The 22,680-nt window shown below is 36.3% G+C and overlaps 1 protein-coding gene across 3 annotated transcripts; it reads right to left on the bottom strand.

Moving 5' to 3' along the window:
* Positions 1-1,330: 1,330 nt before the first annotated feature.
* DNAI3 (dynein axonemal intermediate chain 3) lies at positions 1,331-22,237 on the bottom strand. 3 transcript variants are annotated; one of them, XM_039727138.1, is made up of 22 exons: positions 22,158-22,237; positions 21,844-21,882; positions 18,383-18,564; positions 17,740-17,844; positions 16,776-16,913; positions 15,132-15,331; positions 14,764-14,880; positions 13,899-14,083; positions 12,863-12,987; positions 12,672-12,761; positions 12,116-12,235; positions 10,622-10,750; positions 8,598-8,671; positions 7,853-8,000; positions 7,016-7,103; positions 6,212-6,339; positions 4,793-4,856; positions 4,302-4,432; positions 3,561-3,765; positions 3,069-3,160; positions 2,207-2,340; positions 1,331-1,614 (listed from the first exon to the last, which is right to left on the bottom strand). In XM_039727138.1, exons 1-22 carry the CDS (start codon positions 22,225-22,227, stop codon positions 1,608-1,610), a joined length of 2,571 nt encoding a protein of 856 aa, XP_039583072.1. In that variant the 5' UTR covers positions 22,228-22,237; the 3' UTR covers positions 1,331-1,607. The 3 variants fall into 3 exon arrangements, with proteins under 3 accessions (XP_039583072.1, XP_039583073.1, XP_039583074.1); XM_039727139.1 differs by having other exon boundaries at positions 3,069-3,157; XM_039727140.1 differs by lacking the exon at positions 12,672-12,761.
* Positions 22,238-22,680: the final 443 nt, after the last annotated feature.

The raw sequence follows: 22,680 nt of genomic DNA, 5'->3' as shown, positions 1-22,680 counted from the left end.
GTGGTGGGGAACAAGGCTGCCATTGAGGCTGCTGCCTCTCCTGGGGAGTAGTGACAGAGCTGCAGTGGAGGGGCTTGGCTGGGCTTTCCAGATAAGCCATGACCATCTGATTGACTGATTTATATGTAGTTTGCAGCCCTGTTAATCAAATCTGTGGAAGATGCTCTGAGGGGGTGTACTAATGCAGTCCAAGCCTGATAATAGGTGAGCTTTTTAATTAGTCAGTTGTATGATGTTTACATATCTGTGTAGAGCAGGCTGTTAGTTAAATATTGATTTAGCAGAGGAGCAGTGTTTTCTTCCTGTTTGCACTCTGACTGCAAACACTGTGCTGCAGGTGCTAGGGATATGCTTGTTGAATTTTCCTTGGTTTTAATTTAGAACTAGTTAAACATGAAGGACAAGGAATATTGCTATAATATTTAAATTTTAAAGTAACAAACAAGACCATTTATCAAACCAAGTCCTGTCCAGTGGCTCCAAATCTCTTAAATCTGATCAAAGTTCAATCAAATGCTAAAAGTACATGATAGAGAGATCCTGGCTGTAGAAAATTGAAGGGCCATGTCTTTAACACTGCCTAACCCCAATTTGCAGTGTTTATTTTGGGATGCAGGAGCCTCACACAGATCCTGTTTTCTCTTTGGCTGTGCTTCACTCTGACAAAGCAGAGCACTGGGGCTGGCTATTGCTTGTCAGCTGAAGATCCTTTCTGCAAATCCCCTGTGTGTCAGTTGTCTTTTGTGCTTTAGTGTCTACTGTGACCACATGGACATTTGTTTGACAGGAGTCTGTGACCCTCAAACAGTTTGGTGAGTCATGGAAAGAGTGAACTCACCCGTATAGGGTTTAATCTGTCCTCCTCTGATAGATTTAATTTCTGCCTGGCAGGCTCTGCTCAGTTACATGGTGTCTGACCTGGCTATTGAAGTAGCAGCAGAACCACTTACCAAAGACTCCTCTCTGGATGGACAGTGGGCATTAATATTCATGAGCTGTTACTTATTTACACTGGTAAATATTAAAACTTCTGTATAACACCATTTGATCTCTCTGAGGGATAATTGTCTTTTGACAGAAGTGCACAGCTACAGTGAGCTTACTAAAAGCTGTTTGTTCTAAATAATAGTGATTTATTTGGGAGAACGATATATTTTAATGGACTTGGTTTTCTGTTTGTAAGCACTTGCCAAGATTAAGTAACAAAAAGTTTGTAAACTGATGATAGCAAGTAAAAGTGGTTCAGAGTCCTGACAGAGCTTTGAAAACTTAATGTTCATTATAACTGTATTAAGGAAAAACAGTGGGGAAACTGGGTCCAAATCAATTGTTCTTTAACCACACTGTGAGCAAACAAATAGATAAGGTTAATGAAACAATAATCTCTCAGTGCAAGATTCTTTATTTCCAGAGCTAAACATGTTCTGCTGAAAGAGAGGTCTTTCAATAAGAAGCTTGCTGGTTCTAAAGGTGATAATGGTCTCTAAACATCCAGTGAGGAAAGTATTCCTTGTTTCTAAATCCATTACTATCTGCTTCTCCAGCTCTAGCAACACGGTATAATGTGCATTTTCTTGATCCTCCATCTCTTCTTTTGTTTTCTGTAGTCATATGCTGAAGGAAAAAAAAACATACCAGGCAATATTGCACTGTTAATCTTTGAAACCTGTATGTGACCCCATTGCTTTCCAGTGGATTGTGCCAGTGCTGTCACAAATTAATGAAAATAGGCATCACCATGGGCTTCATCAATCAACCAAAGAAATGGCAGTTTAGTTATTATGACAGTTTAGTTACTTAGTATTATTAAACCATTTACCAAAGAATGGATAGGCAAAATTCGTATGTAAAGAATAGAAGGCTGGAATACATCCTTACTTGAAGGAGCAATGTTTATAGGGAAGTTGACAAAATGTAACTCTTTGACCAAGCAACTGGTGTAAAATGAAGAGCAAATTTGTAGTTGTTAAATGTCCATAAGCTCTAATGCTCTTTCATGGGGGGTTCATTTGACCACGAAATGCACCACATGAACTGGGACCATCTTTTCCATTCTTAAGAACTATAGATACAAAATTAAGAGCTGCTAAACAATTCTGATTATGTCCATCCTGATTTTTCATGGAAAATCCTGTCTAGAAATACAGGTGCATTTTAAAGATAAAAAGAGCCATAGAAAATGTTCTTAATTCCAAGTATAACATACTGTTTTCTGTCTCTATGTCTCCAGTTCAATTTCAATTCTGTTTTGGCTTGAAATTTTTGATACTCTTCAAACTCCTCTTCACAGTACTTCAGATATTTGACTTCTCTTTCCAAGTAATCGAGTACCTTGGCATGCTGTAAACACAGTGGCAAACAAGGGTCATTACATGCTAGAGACACAGATCTCTTGCTGATGATATGAATGGTATTAATATTTTATCTAAATTGGAAATATATAAATGTATAAATATATTTATCCCAGTAGTTTGCAGCAAAACAATACAAAGATATGACCAACTTCAGGCACAACGAAACCATAAACTACTATACTTTGATAGTACATTATGCATTTATTTTATCAAGGATTCTGTGTTTTAGTTTCTATTAATCTGTTCTACAGCCTAGTGATTTTCAGTGAATACTTTGGTAACAATGAACATTGTCTAAATATTAGTGACTGTTCTTTGGTTGATAATTCTGCACCCAAATTATATACTATATATACTGAATTAAAAAAGGATTTCAGTATATATATGTTGCTATGCACTCTAAAACACTTTTTCTGCATGAAAAGTGTAATTTTATGGATGTGGCAAAAAATGCTGACCTCTTAATTGTGTTTTCATGTAGCCAGGTTGGAACAGTGGAATTCTGCCACCTGTCACAGAGATTTCCTTTAGCTGACTCTTATCTAAGCTCTTTACAAAGCCAGCTTGGCTACAGGTGGTCTTGGGAGAATATTGCTGTACTTATCTCAAATTAATTGCCATTATTTGAAGGCATTTTTGTCTAGGCAGACTTGTTTCTGTGTTGGAGTTTTCAGGATGAAGTGTCAAAGAGATTTAATAAAAATTCTTACTAACCTCATTACTTGAAGGGTGACATAATGTTTGACAGATTTCCAAAATGTGCAGAACTCCAAGATTGTCAGAAACAGCCAGAAAATGCTGCTCTGCTGAAAGATATTTGACCAAAAAAAAAGTATAAACAATCCAAATTCCAACAGCAACGTGAACCTCCACCCAAAGACAAACTACAGAGGGTTTGTTTTTCTTCTGGTCTTTTTAGTTTGTTGTTCACTGCAGCAAAAGACCCTCAACCTTTTTTCTCTGTTATTCTATTAAGCCCTTTAATGTTTTTCTTTTAACAGACTGTTTTTAATGAAATATTTTCAGTTGCTTTTATGCCATGGTGGTACACTTAGAACTGAAGTATCCATTTTTGTATGTACATTGTTAAATTTATGGAAGTATGTACTTACACAAGATCATTTGTAATAAGATTTGTGTACCTCAGAGTCATAGGGCATTTTGCAAATAGGATAGCACAGTAAAGCACAACCACCATCCACATACCTGAGGCACTGGAGGGGCTGATGAAAGTGATGGTTGATTTGGAGATGTTCTGGAAATGAGATGGCTCATGAGTTTTCTTCAGTAAGTCCCAAATATCTATATTTCCATTTTCTCTGCCAATGAAGAAAACTCCTGGTCTTGTTAAGGACCATTGTCCTGCAGTGTATCTTCCTGCAGAGCAGCTTGACTGAAGGATTGGTCCATTCTTAATTTTTTTTGAAAACAAAAGATAGACCAGGCAATCAAACAGTACTATCAGTTCACTGCTTCAGATCTTCTGTCTTTGGAAAATGCTCACAATTTAAATGGTCCCATTACAAAGATTATATCAATGGCAAAATTCCTGCTACCTGCTGCAGATAAAAAGGATTGTGGGGAAGTAAAAAACCTGGTATCTCACTTCCAGTCTCTTCAGGTAATCTGTCTGTCTGCTGTTAAAACCTGTGGTCTGGAGATTTTCTCAAGTGCAGCTAACCTGGATTCCTGCATGAGACACTTAAAACCCCCCATATTTCTTTGTTTTCATGTGATGAAACAACCTTGTCCTAAAATACAAGTTCTTCAGATTTGTCCAGCAGGCATTTCCTTAGCAGGAGAAATGAATGATTGGGAAGCTATGCTTTTTACAAAGCTGGAATTTAAGAAAATCACTTCACTTTTTCTGTAAAAGGAAAGTTTACTAAGCTTTATCTAAAATAGTTTTCTGACGTGAAGATGGAAAGCTGTGTTAGATTAACTTACTGTAACTCCTTCTTTCCAAATGGCAAACTTCTGGCCTCCAATGCTTAGAAAGATGTCTTTAAAAAATGGCGATTTCTGGAGAGTGTTGATAGTTTCGGTGTGGAGAGCGTATTTCTGGGAGTGCTTCTGACCTAATGGAGGAAAAAGGCAGTTGCTTGTTATAGTGCCTTAGGGATCAAGAAACAAGAGTGCAGGACTTACCACAGCCCTGGAAGATATCAGACTGTTTTTTTTTACTCACAAGGTACAGGAATTGGATTTGCCACAAATCTAGTTTACTTCCATGATTTGTGCCAATATTTTTGTGCTATTTCTCATGCCAGCTACAGTGCTTGCACTTCTGAGGGTGCACTGTTAAATCCAGGTGTTACCAGTGAAAGAGACTATTAGAGCTATGAGCAAGAACCTTAAAAAGATAAAGTATAAAATATTTATGTCTAAAGTTAGTGATATATTAACGCTTCAACAGGTATTGAGAAACTTGAACTTACTAACTGGTTTTGCTGTATTAGTATCAATTTTCTTTTTCCATTCAGAATAAACAACTTCTCCATCCTGTAATGCCAAAAAAAATCAAGCAAATGCTAATGTTAGAGCTTGGTGGCTTATTTCAAAGTGACTTATTTTTAAGCTGGGACTTTTCTTAATTATAACCATTGATGCCAAGATGATTTTTTACCTTTTCTTTTATATACCTTTTATATAACTTTTATGTATCCTCAGTATTTTTAGCATGAATACTTGTAATTCCTTGAGTCTAATACCTTAGCATAGTCCTAGTGTTCTGTTAGGCCAGGAGACCAAACATCCTAAAGGCCTTGTAGTAGGAGGCTGGAAAACCCTACACTATCTTGGGAAACAAAGGTCCCCTCTAGAACATATCCTGTAAACTGGAGATTTTGCCCACCCAGGGGGAAGTCCTCAGATGGGAGAATATCATGCCATTCATCCAGACCTCCCACTGGGGATAAGCAATTTTGGAAGGTATAAATTGATACAAGATCTGTCATGTGTGTGCCTTTGGCAAAGTGGTGCACCAGTAATGTTCCTTATAAATACTGAGGTAAAAACCCCTTATCCCTTAACCCTGTCTGGCTCTCAATTTTTAAGACCAGGGAAAGGCATCACCATCCTTAAATATGATCTGAGTAAATGAAAACCTGAATTTGCAGCCAATGACTGAAAACACAGTATAGTTTTCATTACCAGCTTTCAGTTATGAATTGCCAAAACTGCTTTACTTGTTGTGATGCATGTCGGCAGCTCTTCCTGCAGAATTAGGTGTTTGGTTTTGATAGTTCATGCTTTGCTCCATTGCTTGGGGAAAAGCTGACTGGAAGCTAAAAGGTAGCTAGGAGCCTGATTTTCATTTTCATATGAACTCAGAACTGGGAAAGACCCATGAATTTTAGTAGCATAGGGTAGGTAGCGGGTTATGAACAGTTGGAATTTCCAGAGGGGAAATTAAGTTGCGGGGGGCAAACTGTAGAATAAATGTTTTCACATGACATGTGGGAAGACACTAAAAAAAATTACTGATCTTATGTGTTCTGGAATAAGGAAATATTCTTTGGTTCCTAATAGGTGGTGAAGCTCAACATATTTTGGAAATGTCTTCTAATTCTGCTCTTGAAGTAAGGGTTCACAGTCTACCGAATATTGGAGGTTTATTATTTTTAAGCATGTAGCTAAAAGTATTAATAATGTATTAATGAATAATAGAATTAATTAATATTAATAATATATTAAAGTGGAAGTAAAAGGTGGCATGTTCAGAGAGATCTTTTTAGTTACACCTGAAGAAAACATGCAAGTCCATACATTTGTGTGTGAAAACTGTTATTTAACTCTTCAATCTTTCAGATATCTTGGATTAACATTTTCATTGGTAATACATTATTTTCACTTACTTCATTTCCAACAAAGAAGTCTGTGGATATAGTCTCTAGCAGTTCCAGATTTTTGCTTGAAAAAGCACTCATCTCTGTATATGGGCTCTCTTTGGGTGTTCTTAGTGTGCTCCGAGATCTTGCCCTCCCTGGGAAATGACAGTGACATCTTTTTGTTACACACTGGAATTATTAGACCAGGCAAATCCTTTGTCTTGTAAAGGTAGTTTGTGGATAAGGGGAATTTCAAGAAGAGATATGAAGAAAGGCTGCCAAGTAAAGCAGCAGTTCTGTAGGTTTACTGTTTCCTGGTGGAGTCTCCCCATTGCTGCAACTCTGAAGTCAGAGCTCCTTATACCCAGACAGTGCTTAGGGCAGCACCATCCTGTTCTGTGCCAGCTTTGCACAGCACCAGTGTCTCTGTGGGAGCTGCCCCTACACATGACCCATAGCTGCCACAACCAGGAGCTAACGTCTCTGCTCCAGGGAATGGATTATGTTTCTAAAAATAGTTTTCTGTAATGGCTGAAAAGGACATATTGTTTTAGGGATAAAGAGATTGGGTGAGGGATTTGCATAGGCTTTTAAGTGAAATTGGATAGAGTCACTGTGTATATGGAATTGTTCAGTTTGGATTTTTACATGTACATCTCTTCATAGTCAGTACACGTAGGTCACACACCGAATACCACTATACTTCAGAAATTTTTTTCTTCAGATGTGTTCAGCTATACAGTATTTTGTTGCTCAGCTTTTATTATGTATATACTGAAACACAAGCTTATTAAAAACATTTTCCTCTGTAAGGTGTAATAAAAATATTACCTGGGGGTTTGTAACGATAGTGCAGTTTCCCTAAACTGATTCTCGTGGGACCATACTCGGTGTTGTTGTCCCTTTCACGCAGATTTATCTGTTCAAAAAGAAGTGCATTTGCTTAACCATTTTGTCAGATCTTTGAGGTACAAGTCTAAACTACTTTCTGCTCTAATAGAACAAATCTTTGCAGTGTGTTTGTAATACTCCACAAACAGTATTTTTTGCCTCACATACAAGCATGGGGAAAATGGTGTTTGTGTTACCTTCTTCCTGTAAGAATTTTTCTTTGTTTCTAGCAAAAAAGCCCAAACAACCCAGCTCCAGTGGTCATGCTTGTTCAAAAACTGTGTCAGCTGCAGGTATTCTGAGCAGCACAGATCAGCATGCCTAAAATTATAACTTCTTTTTCTTACCTAACATTGTTTTCATCCTCACTTTTTTTTCACAAACTGCTATGACTGTTTTCATGAGAATGTTGGTTTGCTAGTAATTATGGTTCTGCTGATCATGACCATGTTGCACTATTTGGAACCCAGTGAGATAGACAGTAGAGCATCTGAAAAGGTTGACAGGAACTTACAATATTTACACAACTACTTTTGCACCTACTGCAGTTTTTTAGAAGCAGTCATGCTGTTTCTCATGAATTAGCTTTTCAAAATGCATTTTATTGACGTTTTAAAGGAATATTGAAGTATTTAATTTCATAATCCAAAAGAAAATCACAAGGAAGTCACAATTTGCTGGAAAAAATAGAGTTGGGAAGCAAAATACATTCCTACGGAGTTCTGGCCATATCTACAGTTTGGCTTGATCCCTGTGTTCTATATTTGTGGACACTACCTTTATAAGAGGTTTCCAGGAGAGATCTAAGTCCTCATCAGTGTTTGGATTATCATGGGGCATGCGCGATCTTTTCTCCTCCTTCATTTTCTCAGATAAAAATTGTTCACGACGTTCGATGGATGGAATAGCCCAAAATAATATTGAGCTGCAAAATAATTGTATAATGTATATCTTATAGTGTTTTGGTTTGCAGCTACATGCAATTTTCCTTAAATTTTAAGGCTTGAGTTTTTTTAACCTTTTATCTTCAAGCCTTATATAACAGTAGAGACTCTGAAAATCAGACAAAGGCTAGATAATTAATTGCTTTTTTTTGCAAATGATGAAATATATTTCTTTATTCACCCTTTCCTCAGTTTATTATAGCAAAGCAGCTAGATAATGTTCATCCAGTTTGCTTATGGACAGTTATTGGGTGAACTTACTGGCACTGCCTGGGTAAAATTCCTGAAGGCTCTAGCAGGTAATTTAGTAACTCAAGTTGAAGATCAGTCCCAATTTTTGTGTGTACCAATTAATTTGCTGACGCTCACTGGAATCTTCAGCCCTCTGATTGTTCTTTTTGTTCTGGTTTGATACAGCCAATGAATCTTTCCTCATTACTGATCTCTCTCTCCCTTTTCTAACAGGAGTTGCTCAGAGATCTGTGCTCTTCAAGTATGACATTACAGTGACTTCCCTGTTCTTAACTTCAGGTAAATACATTCAATTTGGAACCCTGTAGAGTATGTATTGCACATACCAATCAGGGGAGCAGGTTACAAGTTGCAGCTTTTTTTCATCTTTGTTTTCAGAAGTACCACCCTTTTGGTTTTCCTGAAAATAACAGTAATAATTATTACAGGGGAAGAAGATGATGAAAGACAAAAATCACACTCTGATATGTAAGTACTTCAACACAAAAAACAGGCTACTAGAAATTAAGTCACTGTTTCTGCTTGGCTAAGGTTTGAAAATCAGGGCTCATTAATTTGCATTTATAAAGTCAAGATATTTTACAAATATGCTTCAAGTGAACTGATACCAGCTTTGCCTGCTACACACCTTAAATTCTAAATTAACTTAGCAGGATAAATACTTACTTGGTACCACTTCAAGTCAGGCCCTCTTTAACTTGCCATGTTTGTAACTTCTTTTATGCAGCTTAACCAAAGAGCCAGTAATTAAGAAATTTATCTCCAACAGTTCAGTGTAGTGGGAGTGATGTGCCTTTGCCAAGTTTACACCATGGGTCATCTATCCTAAATTATCACTTGGCTGGACCTCACTGTGAGATTGCAGTGGTGCCTTCAAATGTTAATTATTTATAGTTTAGTTTGTGTATGTGGGGTTCTGCAGGTTTTATACTATTTATCATTTACCAGGTAGTTATTGGTTTATACCAAATTAGTTTTAATTACTCAGGAAAATAAAGGAGAAGTGTCAGAGGTAACAAGGAATTATAGGCTACTCAAATCTAACTTCCAGTATGTAAAAAACAAACATATTTTGGCAAAAACTGTACTTATCAAGTATGTGGCAGAATTTCAGCTATTTTTTTTTAAAGCCAAATTAGGCCTACTCTAATTTCCATTCATGAGTTTGTTTACCTGGAATCACAATGGTAGTAATACAGGCAGGCATAGCTGAATTAGATTCTGGATATGACTTTGAATAATTTTTCATTAATATGTAATTATAAAACTGCTGATTTTATGAACTGTGTCATAAAAAATGCTATGTTGTGCAAAGGCTGACACATATTCCATGTTTATATAACAAAAAGTATGTCCCAGTACATGTTGCTAAATACTGGCAAAGGGACTCCTTTGTCAGTGTAATTTATTAAGCATGGGTCTCCTGTATCTGTTATCCCAGATGAACACAAAAACAGCCTTCTGAGCCTAAACTTTGGCTAAAAAGAACCCCACCCAAACAACAAAAACCACAACAATGTTCTGCTATCCAATCCCTTTCTTCATGATTTACATCTGGTACTAGTTAGTATCCATGACTATTACTGTATAAAACAATGATGAACAGTGGGATCAGCTGACATTTGATGGTATATGTGTGCCCCTTTTCTCACTTTTCTGGAAATTCCACTAAGGACTGTAGTATCTGTGAAGTCTTACTTTTCTTTTTCAAAAATTTATTGATATATAATTTCCCTAAACCTTTTAAAGATTTCAGTTTTCTTCTTCTTGGCCTGCTTTTCCAGTGTCATTATTTTGCATTTGACTACATTTGCATTTCAGATTAATTTAGCACCATTTGCAATACTTTGATAGTAAATCAGCACCCAGTGTTCCTATAGACTGTAGGTGCTTTGGAGCTTTAAAACCATAATGAAAAAGGTAAGTTTTGAGTAGACGGGCAGCATCTAGAAAAATTAAGGTGAGTACAATAATGCCATTCTTGGGTATCCAGATATTTAGGTATTGAAGTTATTTCTTGGAATTCTTAGTGACAGGCTAGATTGCTCATAGTAGAAATTCAATACATTTTAAACATGGAAAGCTTGCTATAATTTTGAATTATGCTTGTCTTTAAAGTTAAGGAAATTTTTTCCAGTATTAGCAGATTCATATCAGACTGAGAGCGCAGCACAGTTGTAAAGCACAGTGAACACAAGAGGCACCAGATTATTAGTATTTACTAAATGCAGTGGGAAATAATGGATACAAATAATTAACTCTAGTATTTTCTCTTGAGTTTACATTAGGATTTCTGAACTAATAGATTAGAAAAGCAATAAAAAGAAGAGAAATGAGTTTTTAAACTCACCTCAATGTTACATGGTAGCCATTGTACATCTGTTGCTGGCTTTGTGTGACAATATGGTGTGGAAGAGGCTGCACAGTGTCTCACTAGAGGTGCCTCTGTACTGCTCTGCTGGACTCGCTTAGGTAATGGCTAGAAATGTTTTAAGAAAAGATATCTTAGTGTGTTTTCAAAATAGAATAGTAGATCTATCAAAGAATAAAAGGTTACTTTGCATTCTCTTAACATTTTTAATGTATTTCAGATCAGTTTATAGAACTTTTTAGGGGTCTAATACCTTCCATTTGAGAAAAAAAAATCATCAAAACAGGCCTTTGGATATAAAGCACTAAAAAGATTTCCAACACGCCTCCACAGACACGCAGACATCATTAAAGTCTCCTCTCCTCTTAGGGCTTTCTTCTGCTTATCCTCCTTACTGTCTTTTTCCACTGAAATCATCTTCTCATCTTCCAAGCTACCTTTTCTCTGTTCATAAAGATCTAGAATACTTTCAGTATTGCTTTCAGTAACAAACAATATCTGTATTTGACAGGCTTTGTAAGGTAAGAGTGGAGGGTGTATTGGTGCCCATTAAAGAACAGACTCACTGAAACATAAGTTGCACAAAATGCAGTAAACCTTTTAAAGCTGTACTAACAAGTAGAAATTATACCATGATAATTGTGATAATGGTTTGATTTCATGAACTCATCAGATTTCTTATACTTTCTAGCGTCTTATTGCAAAGATTATCTACTCCTCTCTTTTGAGTCAGGATACCCTTTCCTGTTTTTCCTCCACAGACATACAGATACACTGCAATGTACTTAAAACAGAAGCATTTACCACATTAACAGCTGTTATCTTCATTTCATAGAATCATACAATGTTAAGGGGTTGGAGTGGACCTTAAAGATCATCTAGTCCCAGTCTCCAGCCATGGACAGCGACACCTCCCACTAGACCAGGTTGCTCAAGGCCTGATCCAACTTCACTTTGAACACTGTCAAGGTTGGGGCATCCACAGCCTCCTTGGGCAACCTGAGCCACTGTCTCACCACCCTCACAAAGTAAACAATTCCTTCCTAATATCTAACCTAAATTTCCTCTCTTTTAATTGTTACCCACTACTCACTGTCCTGTCACTACAGTTACTAACCAAGAGTCCTTCTCTGGCTTCCCTCTAGATTCCCTTCAAATACTGAAAGGTTGCTATGAGGCCTTCATGCAACCTTCTCTTCTCCAGGCTGAACTGCCCCAACTTTCTCAGCTTGTCTTTGTAGAGGAGGTGCTCCAGTGCTCTTATCAACTGTGTGTCTGTGTTGGGGGCACCAGAGCTGGATGCAGTGCTCAGGGTGGGATCTCACCAGAGCAGAGAGGCAGAATCCCCCTCTCTTGCCCTGTTGGCCATACTGCTTTGGATGCAGCCCAGCATTCAGCTGCTGTTCTGTGCTGCCAGTACTCAGTGCTGGGGAACCCCTGTACACCATATCCAGCCATCAGCCCTGGAATTACCTCAGTGACCACTGCTGCTGCTGCTCTTGGCTCACCCTCTGATGAGTCAGTGATTTCATCAGCAACAGGCTTTGTACTTTCCAGCTTTTCTTCATGTTTAGAAATATCCCACAATACAACCTGCAATGATAAATTAGTACATTACAAATTATATTTGTATATGTGTATTAATATGCTGTGCATGAATACGCTTTTTTTCAAATTATGTAAGTTTGGAGAAACAGAACAAATTCACTCTCTGAACTAGAATTTATTGTCTTTAAAGTATTTTCTCTTCAGCTTGATGCAATCAGAAGAAAGGTTACATTTGTCTCTGAAAAGAAGTCTTTACAGCTTGATCTATTTATCAGTACTACGAAGCATTGTATGGTAATGGTTCAGCTGTGGAATAACCAGGCATAGCTTCAGTTCAGGATAAGAGAACATAACACTCTGTGACATCTGTCTTTTGTCTGTCTGTGTGTTACTATGGATGCTGAGTACCTCTTTTCACCCTTATTTTCATACTGGAAGAAAATACAGAAATGTGCAATTTTATTTTTAAAGATTGAAAAACCTGTCCATCAACACAGCCACCAGCAATGATATTTGGATCACTTGGACTAAACTGAAAGCAGCAAATGTCTTCAGGAGCCTTCAACACCAACTAGAGAGAAGAAAAACAAGATAGCTGAGACGTAGTCACACCATTTGTTTGTTCTCATGTTATTTAAATACTTGGCATATTTAAAAGTCATGATTAAATACCTGGAGGCAAAGAGGGTCAAACAAACTCCAGAAAAGTATAACTGACTGGTGTAGCAATGATTTATTAGAAAGGTTAACTTGTTCTTCACACAAAGGCTGCTCTCTTGCTGACAGTGCTATAATCCCTAATCAAAAGAGAAAATAAATTTTCTCAAAAGAGACAAGTCAAGTTTCAACACATTGATAATTATCCTAAATTACTTATATTTATACCTTCTGAATACAGTGAAAAAACCCACCAAGCAGGAAAGAAACCCCAAACAAACTAACCATGTATATTTCTTTTTTTTTTTTAGATCTGCTTTGAGAAGACTATTTTTGTTAGTTAACATTAGGTTATTTTAAAATGAGTCATAGAACCTATGCATCAGGACAAAACTCCTCTTTTTGCTCGTGCTCCTCAGTGGTGCAATACTGCACCTGAAATGATGTGACAGACATGTAGTCCTGGCCACCCACCATGAAAACAAATTTTTGTAACCCAATTAATTTTCTTACTCAGGTTGCAGTGTTGGCTAGTAGTATGCTGGGAGCTGGGGCATTTACAGAGGACTTTATTGTGCCTCTAGGTCTGGCCATAATGCACAGCAGGGAGCAGGAGTTGACATTTTGTGTGTGTTGTGATGCTCCGTGGCACTTGGCAGAGCCGTGTCCTGCTGTGGCTGTGACATTCCCCACCAGTGTTAGGCTTGCTATGACAGCCAGGCATGGGCACAAGCACACTGGTATGCAGGGCCATCTGAAGAGTCTGACACCACAACCCTGCTTAAATGAGCCTCGTGGGGGAAAATTTCTCTTACCTATAATCTCCACTTGTACATTAGGGTAAAGGATTTTGCATGGCTCATATGAATTCTACAAAAAATTTGTCTCATTTTTCATTTTCCCTCAAAATGGCAATTCAAACAGGAATACTAAATCAGTTTTGATTTCTTTTTAAATTTGAAAGCTGATGATTTTATGAAAGATGCATATTTTGTAGCTGTCATATAATACCCATCACTGAAAACTCAAATCAGTACTGTAACTGCATTACCATAAATGGTTGGATGCCAGCAAACGCAGCTAATGGTTCTGTTCTTGAGATACTGCACATCTGTAAATGACTGGTATTCTTTAAGATAAACATCTGGCTTGCCTTCTTCTTGGTCATCTGCTAGGGCCTTCCAGTCATCAAAGAAAACATTCATAATTTCATTTTGCTGCAGTGCAATTTCCACTCTGTTTTGTGAAAAGAACAATTAACACTTCAATAATCCAGATGTGACTACTCAAGAGTAGAATTATAAATATTTCTGTAAAGAGGTGACTTCTGTTTTTCACAAAATTATGATTACATTAGTTAAAAAATCAAGTATTAATTTCTCAGTGATGTATCAGTGCAAGGAAACCATCTTCTGTTTAAACAGAAATAGCTACTCTATCAAGAATCTTACTCTGGTTCTTTGTGGACCAAGTACAGAACAATTGTCCAATCCTTTGTGCAAAAAATGTCATTAAGTAGGACTTGTCCCACTCAATGGGACATGGTTAAGGGCATAATCATGGGTGGGACAGCACCTTTGCTCACAGCACAACTGTCTGCTTGAGTGGGCAGTGCTTGAAAGGTCAGCTTTGCAGTTTGTTTGGAAGGATGTATCACTATCAAATTTAGGAGTTCTGATATCTATTTAAAGCAACATTCATATCTACATAGCATAGACTTCATGGTTATTTTCATATAAGCAGGTTTTAAGTTATTTTTTGTTAATATTGCAATAATAAAAAAGGAAAAAAAGAATATAGAAACAAAAAATAAAATTGGTATTTGACTAGACCAATGATCCATTCAGACAAGAGTACTTGCTGGTATTCTGTATTATTTCAAGTAGTCTTCAAGTGTACTGCTGAAATAATTTTACCTTAAATGTACTGCTGTAAGAAAATTTTTCAGGGTCTCAGATGACAGACTCTCTGCTTTTGCTTCATTTGACAACTGCCTTGGATAATACTGCGTGGATGCATTTTTTGGATAGGTCCTACCCAATTGGAATAAATTTGAATGTAAGTATAAAAAACATTTCAAAAACAGAAACCTATGTAATATGTAAAATTAAAATATATAGTTTTTCTAGACACTTTAAAAAATATTTAAGAAAAAAGATGCAAACAGAGCATCCAGTATTTTTCTATTAATTGGTTTGTAACTGAGTAACTCCAGAATTTTAGTTGAGATAAGAAACAGTGCATAGCTTAATAAATAAGCTGATAAATGTTTTCTCATGCTTACCATTTTGTCTGAGTACTAGTTTCTCTTAGTTTTGGAACCATTTGCACACCCACATCCCTTTCAAGCATTTTAATACTAAAAGTATCATCTTCATAGGCCGTACATTCAGCATAGCTGTCTTTTTCATCTGCAGCATTCTTGTCAGTAAATGTAATGGGTGCACCAAACTTCCTGCGAACTCGAGAGATCTTGTACTTAATCTGGAAAAGATACATTCCCATGGCTAGCAGAAAAGAAGGCTTTTGGAAAATGCATGCTTTAAAATGTCAGTATTCATATAATGCAGAATTAGTTCTGTTAACATTTTCTGTGTTAAGCTTACTCAGATTTCTGCATTTTGAAATTCTGAAGTGCTCTTATAAATAAACTACATATGTAATAGAAGACAGGTTTGTATTTGTAAAACTAGAAGTTGTAGCATTTTTGGATTACTGCTAGTAGGACATGAGAATTACATTTTCTAGTTCATCCAGTATCAAAACTGCACATTTAATTAAAGGATTGATTTACAGGAAGGCTTATATAATATTGAATTAGGCTTCCAAGACCTAATTTTCACTTCTTCCCTCTTGGAGGAATTCTTAACTTCGGGAGAGATATTTCAACTTCCTCTGCAGTGCCTAGGGTGAGAAAAGTACTTCAAAGAAGATGCAGAAAAGTTCAGAGGAGTCTCCTTATGTTGAGAACTAGGAAGGATGAAGGGACATGCCTTGACTTCTGCTCACAAAGAGAAGTAGGTGCTTGATTTTGGGCAGTAGAGAGGTATTGGTTTGTCTTGGTTTCATATCCAGGTACTTTTCCCCAGCACCTCCCACAGAATTGGAAAGGAAAGGAAGCTAAAAATACTTTTAAGTGGACCTTGCCAACAATACAGAATGGGAAATACAGAATTCTTGGACTGTATTAAATTGAATGACTGTGAAATAGTTTTAGAGCAATCAGACATCTTTTTAGGTGTAAGCAAGATGTTCAGTTGCTGAGAACTATCAAAACTTAGCCAGTCTTCCCTGAAGAGGGACTTAGGTACTGAGTAAAAATCATTCATGGACAGTTGGATACTTGGAGATGCCCCACACATCACCAATTAGGTGAGTAGATCTAGTTTTTGGACATATCATTGTCTCTCTATATATACATATATAATCTGTAGATGTAAGTAATCAAATATGTCCTGTAAAGTCAGCTTGTAATACCTGTGGATATTTAAAGACTGTTGCATGCTACTTAGATGCCATTCATATAGTAGAACACTTCACTGAGCTTCATGGAAACAGAGCAATGACTCCCATTGTCATCTGGCCACTTGGTAAATTGAACAAAAAGTGGCAGAGGTGCCAGTGATCAAAGATGATCAGGACTTCTGACCTTAAACCTTAAAAAGTAGTTATGTCCAAGGTGGTGATACATACCTAATTTGCAAGACTTAAAGAGAACAGAGCTCAAAATAAAAGTTTCTGCAGCACTTTCAGCTTTTCTTAAAAGTTTAGCTATTTCTCTTTTTCTCTCTGTTAGTTTTCTTGAAAGACCTCAAGAAACACAAGGATTGCAGCTTCCAATTTCCTGACTTGTTGTTTTTTTAAGGAACTTAAAATAAACATAGGGGGTTTATATTTATTTCATTGACTAACATCTGTTGATTCTGACCTTTGTATCCCTTTCTTTAACAGATTCTTCTTCAACTTCCTTTTCACTGCCAAGGGAAACCCAAGGTTTGTGGACTTCCGGAGTCTCCTCAATGTTTTCTTCTTCTGTTTCTTCTTTTTCTTCAGCAGCTGCTAAAGACTGTGATATCAAACAGTGAGAAATGTTACTTCTTCAAAAATTTGTTACTGAAATGTAAGTATTAACTAGAAACACATGTTTCAGTTTTCACTCACACATCTTTACTTTTGTCTCAGTGCAGTGAGTCTGAGTATACTGTGGCCCGGTGTAGGGCTGGCTTAGGTCCTGTTCATTTGTGCATTAGCATTTTCTAATAATATTTAATATCTAACTACTAAAGTGAGACTGTTGTCTTGAAAGCAAATAATTTTATATAAAAAGAATTTATAGTGATTTTTTCCATTAGGTCTTCTAGACTGGAACAGCATTTTACTTTTCTTAATTTTTGTTTCTCCTGATTCCCTGATGCTGGATGGCAAACTCATATTGAAAAATTATATAATCTTTCTATAAACATTCTCCTACAGTGAACAAGTTCTATTTATCTGGAGCTATTTAGAGCTCAAGAGCATTTTCATGTTTTGAAGAATATATTCATAGATATTATGAAAAATAAGTATCATACTTGTTTGAAAACGTTCTATATATTTATTTTCTGTTATTTTTATGTCTGAGAAACCTGATTATTGGCAGAGAAAATGAATGCTTCTGTTAAAAATGCAGCAGTGGGGGTTATACTGGCCCTCTGATGCAAAATGCAAAACCTTAATTTAGCCCTTCTCAGAATAAAATATATTTTTACAGTGATACACATGTTTTTCCATTATCAGCTTAACCATTAGAGAAATACTGGGTGCTTAACAATACCATTCCTGACATCTTTGTTTGAGACTAGATTCTGAAATATTTATAGAGAGAAAAATGCTCTGGTATAGTTGGATTTTACCTTTAGAAAGTTTTCTTTGGCTTCTTCAGAAGCAACAATATAAAAGTTCTCTCCATACTGGAAGCTTGGATCAAAAACTACCAAGAGTTCTTCCCCTGGATATTCCTATTTTAATGAAAAAAAAATAGTGGAAAACTGAAAACAAAAAATACTCAAAACAAACATAAAGTTGTGACTGGAAAAGCTATCACCAGTTTAGTAGGTTGGGTTAATTTTGTATTCTTAGCAGAAAATTTCATGTGCCAACATGAAAGGAATAGATGGGGTTTATTTTGTAATAAAAATAAGTCTGGGACAAAACTAATCTTTCATACAGACAATTAAACAGAAAATAAATTGTTTTAATGATTCTCAATAAATAGGCCATGAATTAGGGGAAGCCAAATATGTGGAGCTCTGTCAGTTCACAGAATCAAAAGTAATATATGTTGCTTTTAGCATATTTTCAATCTGCAGTTAGTAAAAAAAAATGCATGGCAAGCCATGAGAAACTTTGAGTCAACAACAGTCCATGACCTCTAGCACTCAGATATTACAGCACCAGTTTGTTTACACAGAGTCAAACAAGAACAGACCCACTCTTCACAAGAATGGACACTCTGAGAGCATAAGTCTTAAAGTGAGAATGAAATATGCTACATACTAGGATGACTTTTTTGAGAAGGTGGAAATCAGAAGATTTAGCTCTTGTTTTCAGGTCTTGAATTATATCCTCTTTTTTAATACACTTGAAAAAAATTTCTTCTGTGACATCTTCATCAGGTTGGCAGCTAAAAATTTCTTGGGTCTTTGCAGTCAAATGTAAAGGAAAGATTTCTGGGTGGCCTTTGAAAAAAAGCAAAATTGCATGATAACTTCAGAGTGTTGTTCAAACATGCATGTATACTTTGATAACTCTGTGTCTTTACTGTTTCTAGCATAATGCCTTTGAATCTCTCTGCTTTGTTTTTGGTATTTTGGAAGGCATGAAATACAAATTATATTTATTTTATTTATCTTTGAAAATACTCCACCCAACATTTTGCACATAATGAATATGATTTCCCTGGTATGGGTGGCTTTTTTTCTTCTTGATGAACAGTTTATTAACAACTTCAGTGAAAAATATTTAATGGGATTGGTTTTAATATATTAAGGGCAAAACTGCATGGTTCAGACTTAAAGCCTTTGAATAAATACCCTTCCATATTAAGCCAAAGTTTAATCTAGGTGAGGCTTCTCCCAGGTAAGGATGCTTTTCTGATCTTGGACTTTCATCTGGCTCCCATTGAGTTCAGAGTGCAGGAGAGACTATTTCTCACTAATCAAATGAGACTAAAGCAAGCTCACTGAGATTAAAGTCAGATATTTATTTTCAGTTTCATTGGAAAATATATATAGCTGTTGTTTTCTACACACATGATGTCTGTTAGGCTCATTCATATTAACTCAGAACAAGATATTTCTTATCTTTGTGCTAGCACGGATATCTTCATTGGTGTGGGGGAGGCTGGATGCAGTTTGGAGACCTGTCAGCTGCACTCTGCAAACACCATCTGAGGATAACATGCAGTGCTTCTTACTGTGTGTGCCAGGTGTGAGTAAGGCAATGGATGTAATGCTGGTCCTTCTCACGTTACATCTTCTGTCCCCAGCTTGCCTTACAGCTCTAAGGGGCTAAGATCACTCTAGGCCCACCTAGCTGAATCCTGCCCCTGAGACTCCTCCTTTGTACACTGCCCTGCTAGCAGACTCATGCTCTGTCTCAGCTGCCCTAGGAAGAGCATTCCTCATGAAGGCCACTACATTTTTGCCTGAGAAGGTTAGCAGATGTTCATCTTGTTGATGAAGTGGAAACTAAAAGACTTAGGGATGTGTATACTGCATGCTGTTTTACTGTACTGAAATTTGCTAGCTGTTGTGATAATGGCTGATGTCTTTGTTTCAGTCTCTTTTCTTAGCTTAAATTACTTAGTATTTTCTCTTAATTCCCAGCACCTGTGGGGCTTTTCCTCTTTGTGCGTGCCTTGAAGAGAAGTTAACATACCTCAAATAATGATTGTGACCAGCTCTGTCAGCATGCTTTGAGAAGTCATCTCTAATCTAAGCCAGCAAGGACTCACAAAACGATAAATCCTCCTTAACCTCTGCATAATCCTATCACATAATACATTATGTTTGATGAATCTGACATTTATCCTTTAAAATCTGTCAGTGCTGCTACTCCACTGCATCTGCTCTGCCATAGTCATCATTAAAATTAATGGCATGCCTGATGTTTCTGGTGCATGCTACACTGTTCCAAGTATGGATTACTTAGTGCCCTCTACTTATTTCATAGCCTATACAATCTGCAGCATGCACAGCTATTAGTTCACTTTCATCACAAGCTGTAACAATATTGCATTAATTTCCTTTTTGATATCTTGGTGATTTCCAGGATTTCTGTGTGGATGCTTCCAAAAAATACAGAATCATAGGGATGTTGATTGAGAAAGACCTCCAAGTTGTTTGGTCTAAACTCACTGTTGCTAACACCAGACCTCAAAAATCCCAGCCAGGAGTAATGGTTGCTTTAGACATTATTGTTTGTAACAATAAGCTTTTATGGTGCTGTATTTTAAATGCTGAATCATGTGTACAGCCTTGTGCACAAATGCTAATGCTGAAAAAAATCCTTTTAAAGAGATGTAGGTTTCATTGCCAGATGAAACCATACAAGCATGCATTAAAGTTAAGCAAGATTACAATGGACATTACTAAGGAGGAAACAGAGTAAGACAGATACACTAAGTGCATTTTTTTCAACTCTCTATTGCTATAAGATCAAGAAAAAAACAAAGCAATGATCAGACTTAAAATTACACCTTTCCATCTAAAGAACTAAAATTCTATATTACAGAATATTATTTTTAACAGAATCTATAATATAAGGAGCTGACACTGGAGTTCTTACATTATAAACATTTTTATTGAATGCTCTTTTTCAGTAAAAAGTGTGTAACATCTGATCATAGGCTTCACATTGTTTTTGTATTTGTAAATTGTATCATTTGTAACAGCAGCTCTTAGTGCTAGGAGAACTTCACAAAAGACCAAGAAACTTCAAGGAAGAAATAAAAAAACACTTGCAGGCCTAAGGAGTGTGTGCACGGTGTGTAAATCTTGCACAGGCAGTGTTTGCTTACACCAGTGTTGTTTTCCTGCTTTCAGCACCAGGTTCCTACCAGTGCTGTAGCTGTTAGAGCTCTAACCTTATTTGCCAGTAGGTGGAGGTACAGTTCTCTCTTACTGTCTCCCGGAACACGGAAAACACGTTTTTAAAGTACCACTTTAATCATCGCAGGGATCACTTTTTGTGCATTTTCATTAACTGCAGCTTAGACATTATGGTGATGCTAACCAGAGAACAATTTTCACCCAGTGTTCATAGGATTATGGAGGAAAACAAGTGATTTACAGTTTCTTTTAGAGCTACCTTGTTTGCCACACTGTTTTAGCTTTTATTGTTACAAGCCAATTGATAAGATAACCCTTTGGACTGTTCCTGTAAACAATAGATAAATTTTACTTTAATATCAATTTCAGTTATATCTGAGGGATAATTGCACAAACTGGGTCAGAAGAAAAATACAACCAGAAATACGGAAAATAACAAACCATTGGAAATCATTTGGTGTCTAAGAAAAAATAATATATTTAAATTTGGATTATTGCATTATTTCAGCCCTTAATTATGGCCATGCTTAAAATGGAACTTTACTTGAATATAAGGCTAATTGTGACTTTTAAATGGTTAACTTTTTTCCCCTAAAAAAAAAAAAGCTCATCGATGTCTTTTGGTATCTGTGATTAAGAACCACAAGTGATATGCTAAAAATAATCTTTGACAAAGATCAAAGATGAATAAATTATAAAAAAAATAATGTTTTTCTTTCAATTGCTAAACTATTTCTAAATTTCAGTGTAGTTACTGTGGTAGCTGCATTTCTAAATAGTTTCTATTTTTTCCCATTAATAAAAAATTATTTTCTTTTTATTCCCTGCATTAGTAACACTAAAGCTTCAAAATGCTTTGAGTATTCCAGAACTACTACTTTATAGCTCAGTCATCATAGCACTTACCTACACTGGCCATAGAAAGATCAGCTTCATCCTTTTTACCTGAAATATAATGACATGATATTATCAGTAGTGTTGGTTACAGAATTATAATGAGTAATTTTACCTCTCTCAGATATTTATATAAAATAGCATATTCTAATTGATCTCATCTTTTTTTTTTTTAATGCATGGGGCCAAAATAATTAAGGTAGATCTCATAATTAAGATCTAATAATTAAGGTGAGCCCAGGTTGCTGTTTGTTTTATTGTTGCTGTACCTTACATACCAAGATGTGTTTCTTTTTCCTTTTCACAATTCCTTAGCTTTGTTTTACCTTTTTGTTTCTTTGCTGCTGGTTTTGAAACTTTCAAGGCGGTCTTGCTGGATTTGAGGTTTTTTGGCATTTTTTTGGATTTCTCTAGAGAAAGATATGTGTCATTAATAATTTTAAATAGACAACAGAATGAACTATGTATGAGTGAAAATTTCGTCCATGACTTTATGTAGCTTATCATTATAATAATATTTTCATACGCAGCTAAAGGTATGTTTCATAGTTTTAAATCATAAGCTGTATTTTCATATCATGTGTAATAGATGGAAAAACTCATTTTGTCCAGGGAGTTTACAAATGGACTCTGTCCAAAATAATGGCAGGTTAGATGAGGATAGAGGTTTCCCTTACTGAAAGCTAAGGACCTGAGATAAAGTGGGAAGAGCATGGGTGAAAATTCACCTGTTATAAATGTTTGTCCCAGTGTTTGTAAGTGTAAACCATTGCCCAGCTGCACAAAGCATTTCTATTTGCAGTTTATTTTTCAGTGTAGCTCTGTGGAGGACAAGCTTGGGAAGAAGAT

This window comes from Passer montanus, unplaced genomic scaffold (genome assembly GCF_014805655.1).
Source record: "Passer montanus isolate IOZ18808 unplaced genomic scaffold, ASM1480565v1 scaffold60, whole genome shotgun sequence".
In the NCBI taxonomy this organism is placed as follows: Eukaryota; Metazoa; Chordata; class Aves; order Passeriformes; family Passeridae; genus Passer; species Passer montanus.
This window is presented reverse-complemented; position numbering and strand designations above follow the sequence as displayed.

Coding starts and splice junctions, on each gene's coding strand:
- DNAI3 (XM_039727138.1), bottom strand. CDS start 22,227: ATGCCAAAAAACCTCAAATCCAGCAAGACCGCCTTGAAAGTTTCAAAA. Junction 8,672..10,621: donor GGCTACCATGTAACATTGAG/GTGAGTTTAAAA, acceptor TGTTATTTTCAG/GAAAACCAAAAGGGTGGTAC. Junction 3,766..4,301: donor TTTGGAAAGAAGGAGTTACA/GTAAGTTAATCT, acceptor AAAAAAATTAAG/AATGGACCAATCCTTCAGTC.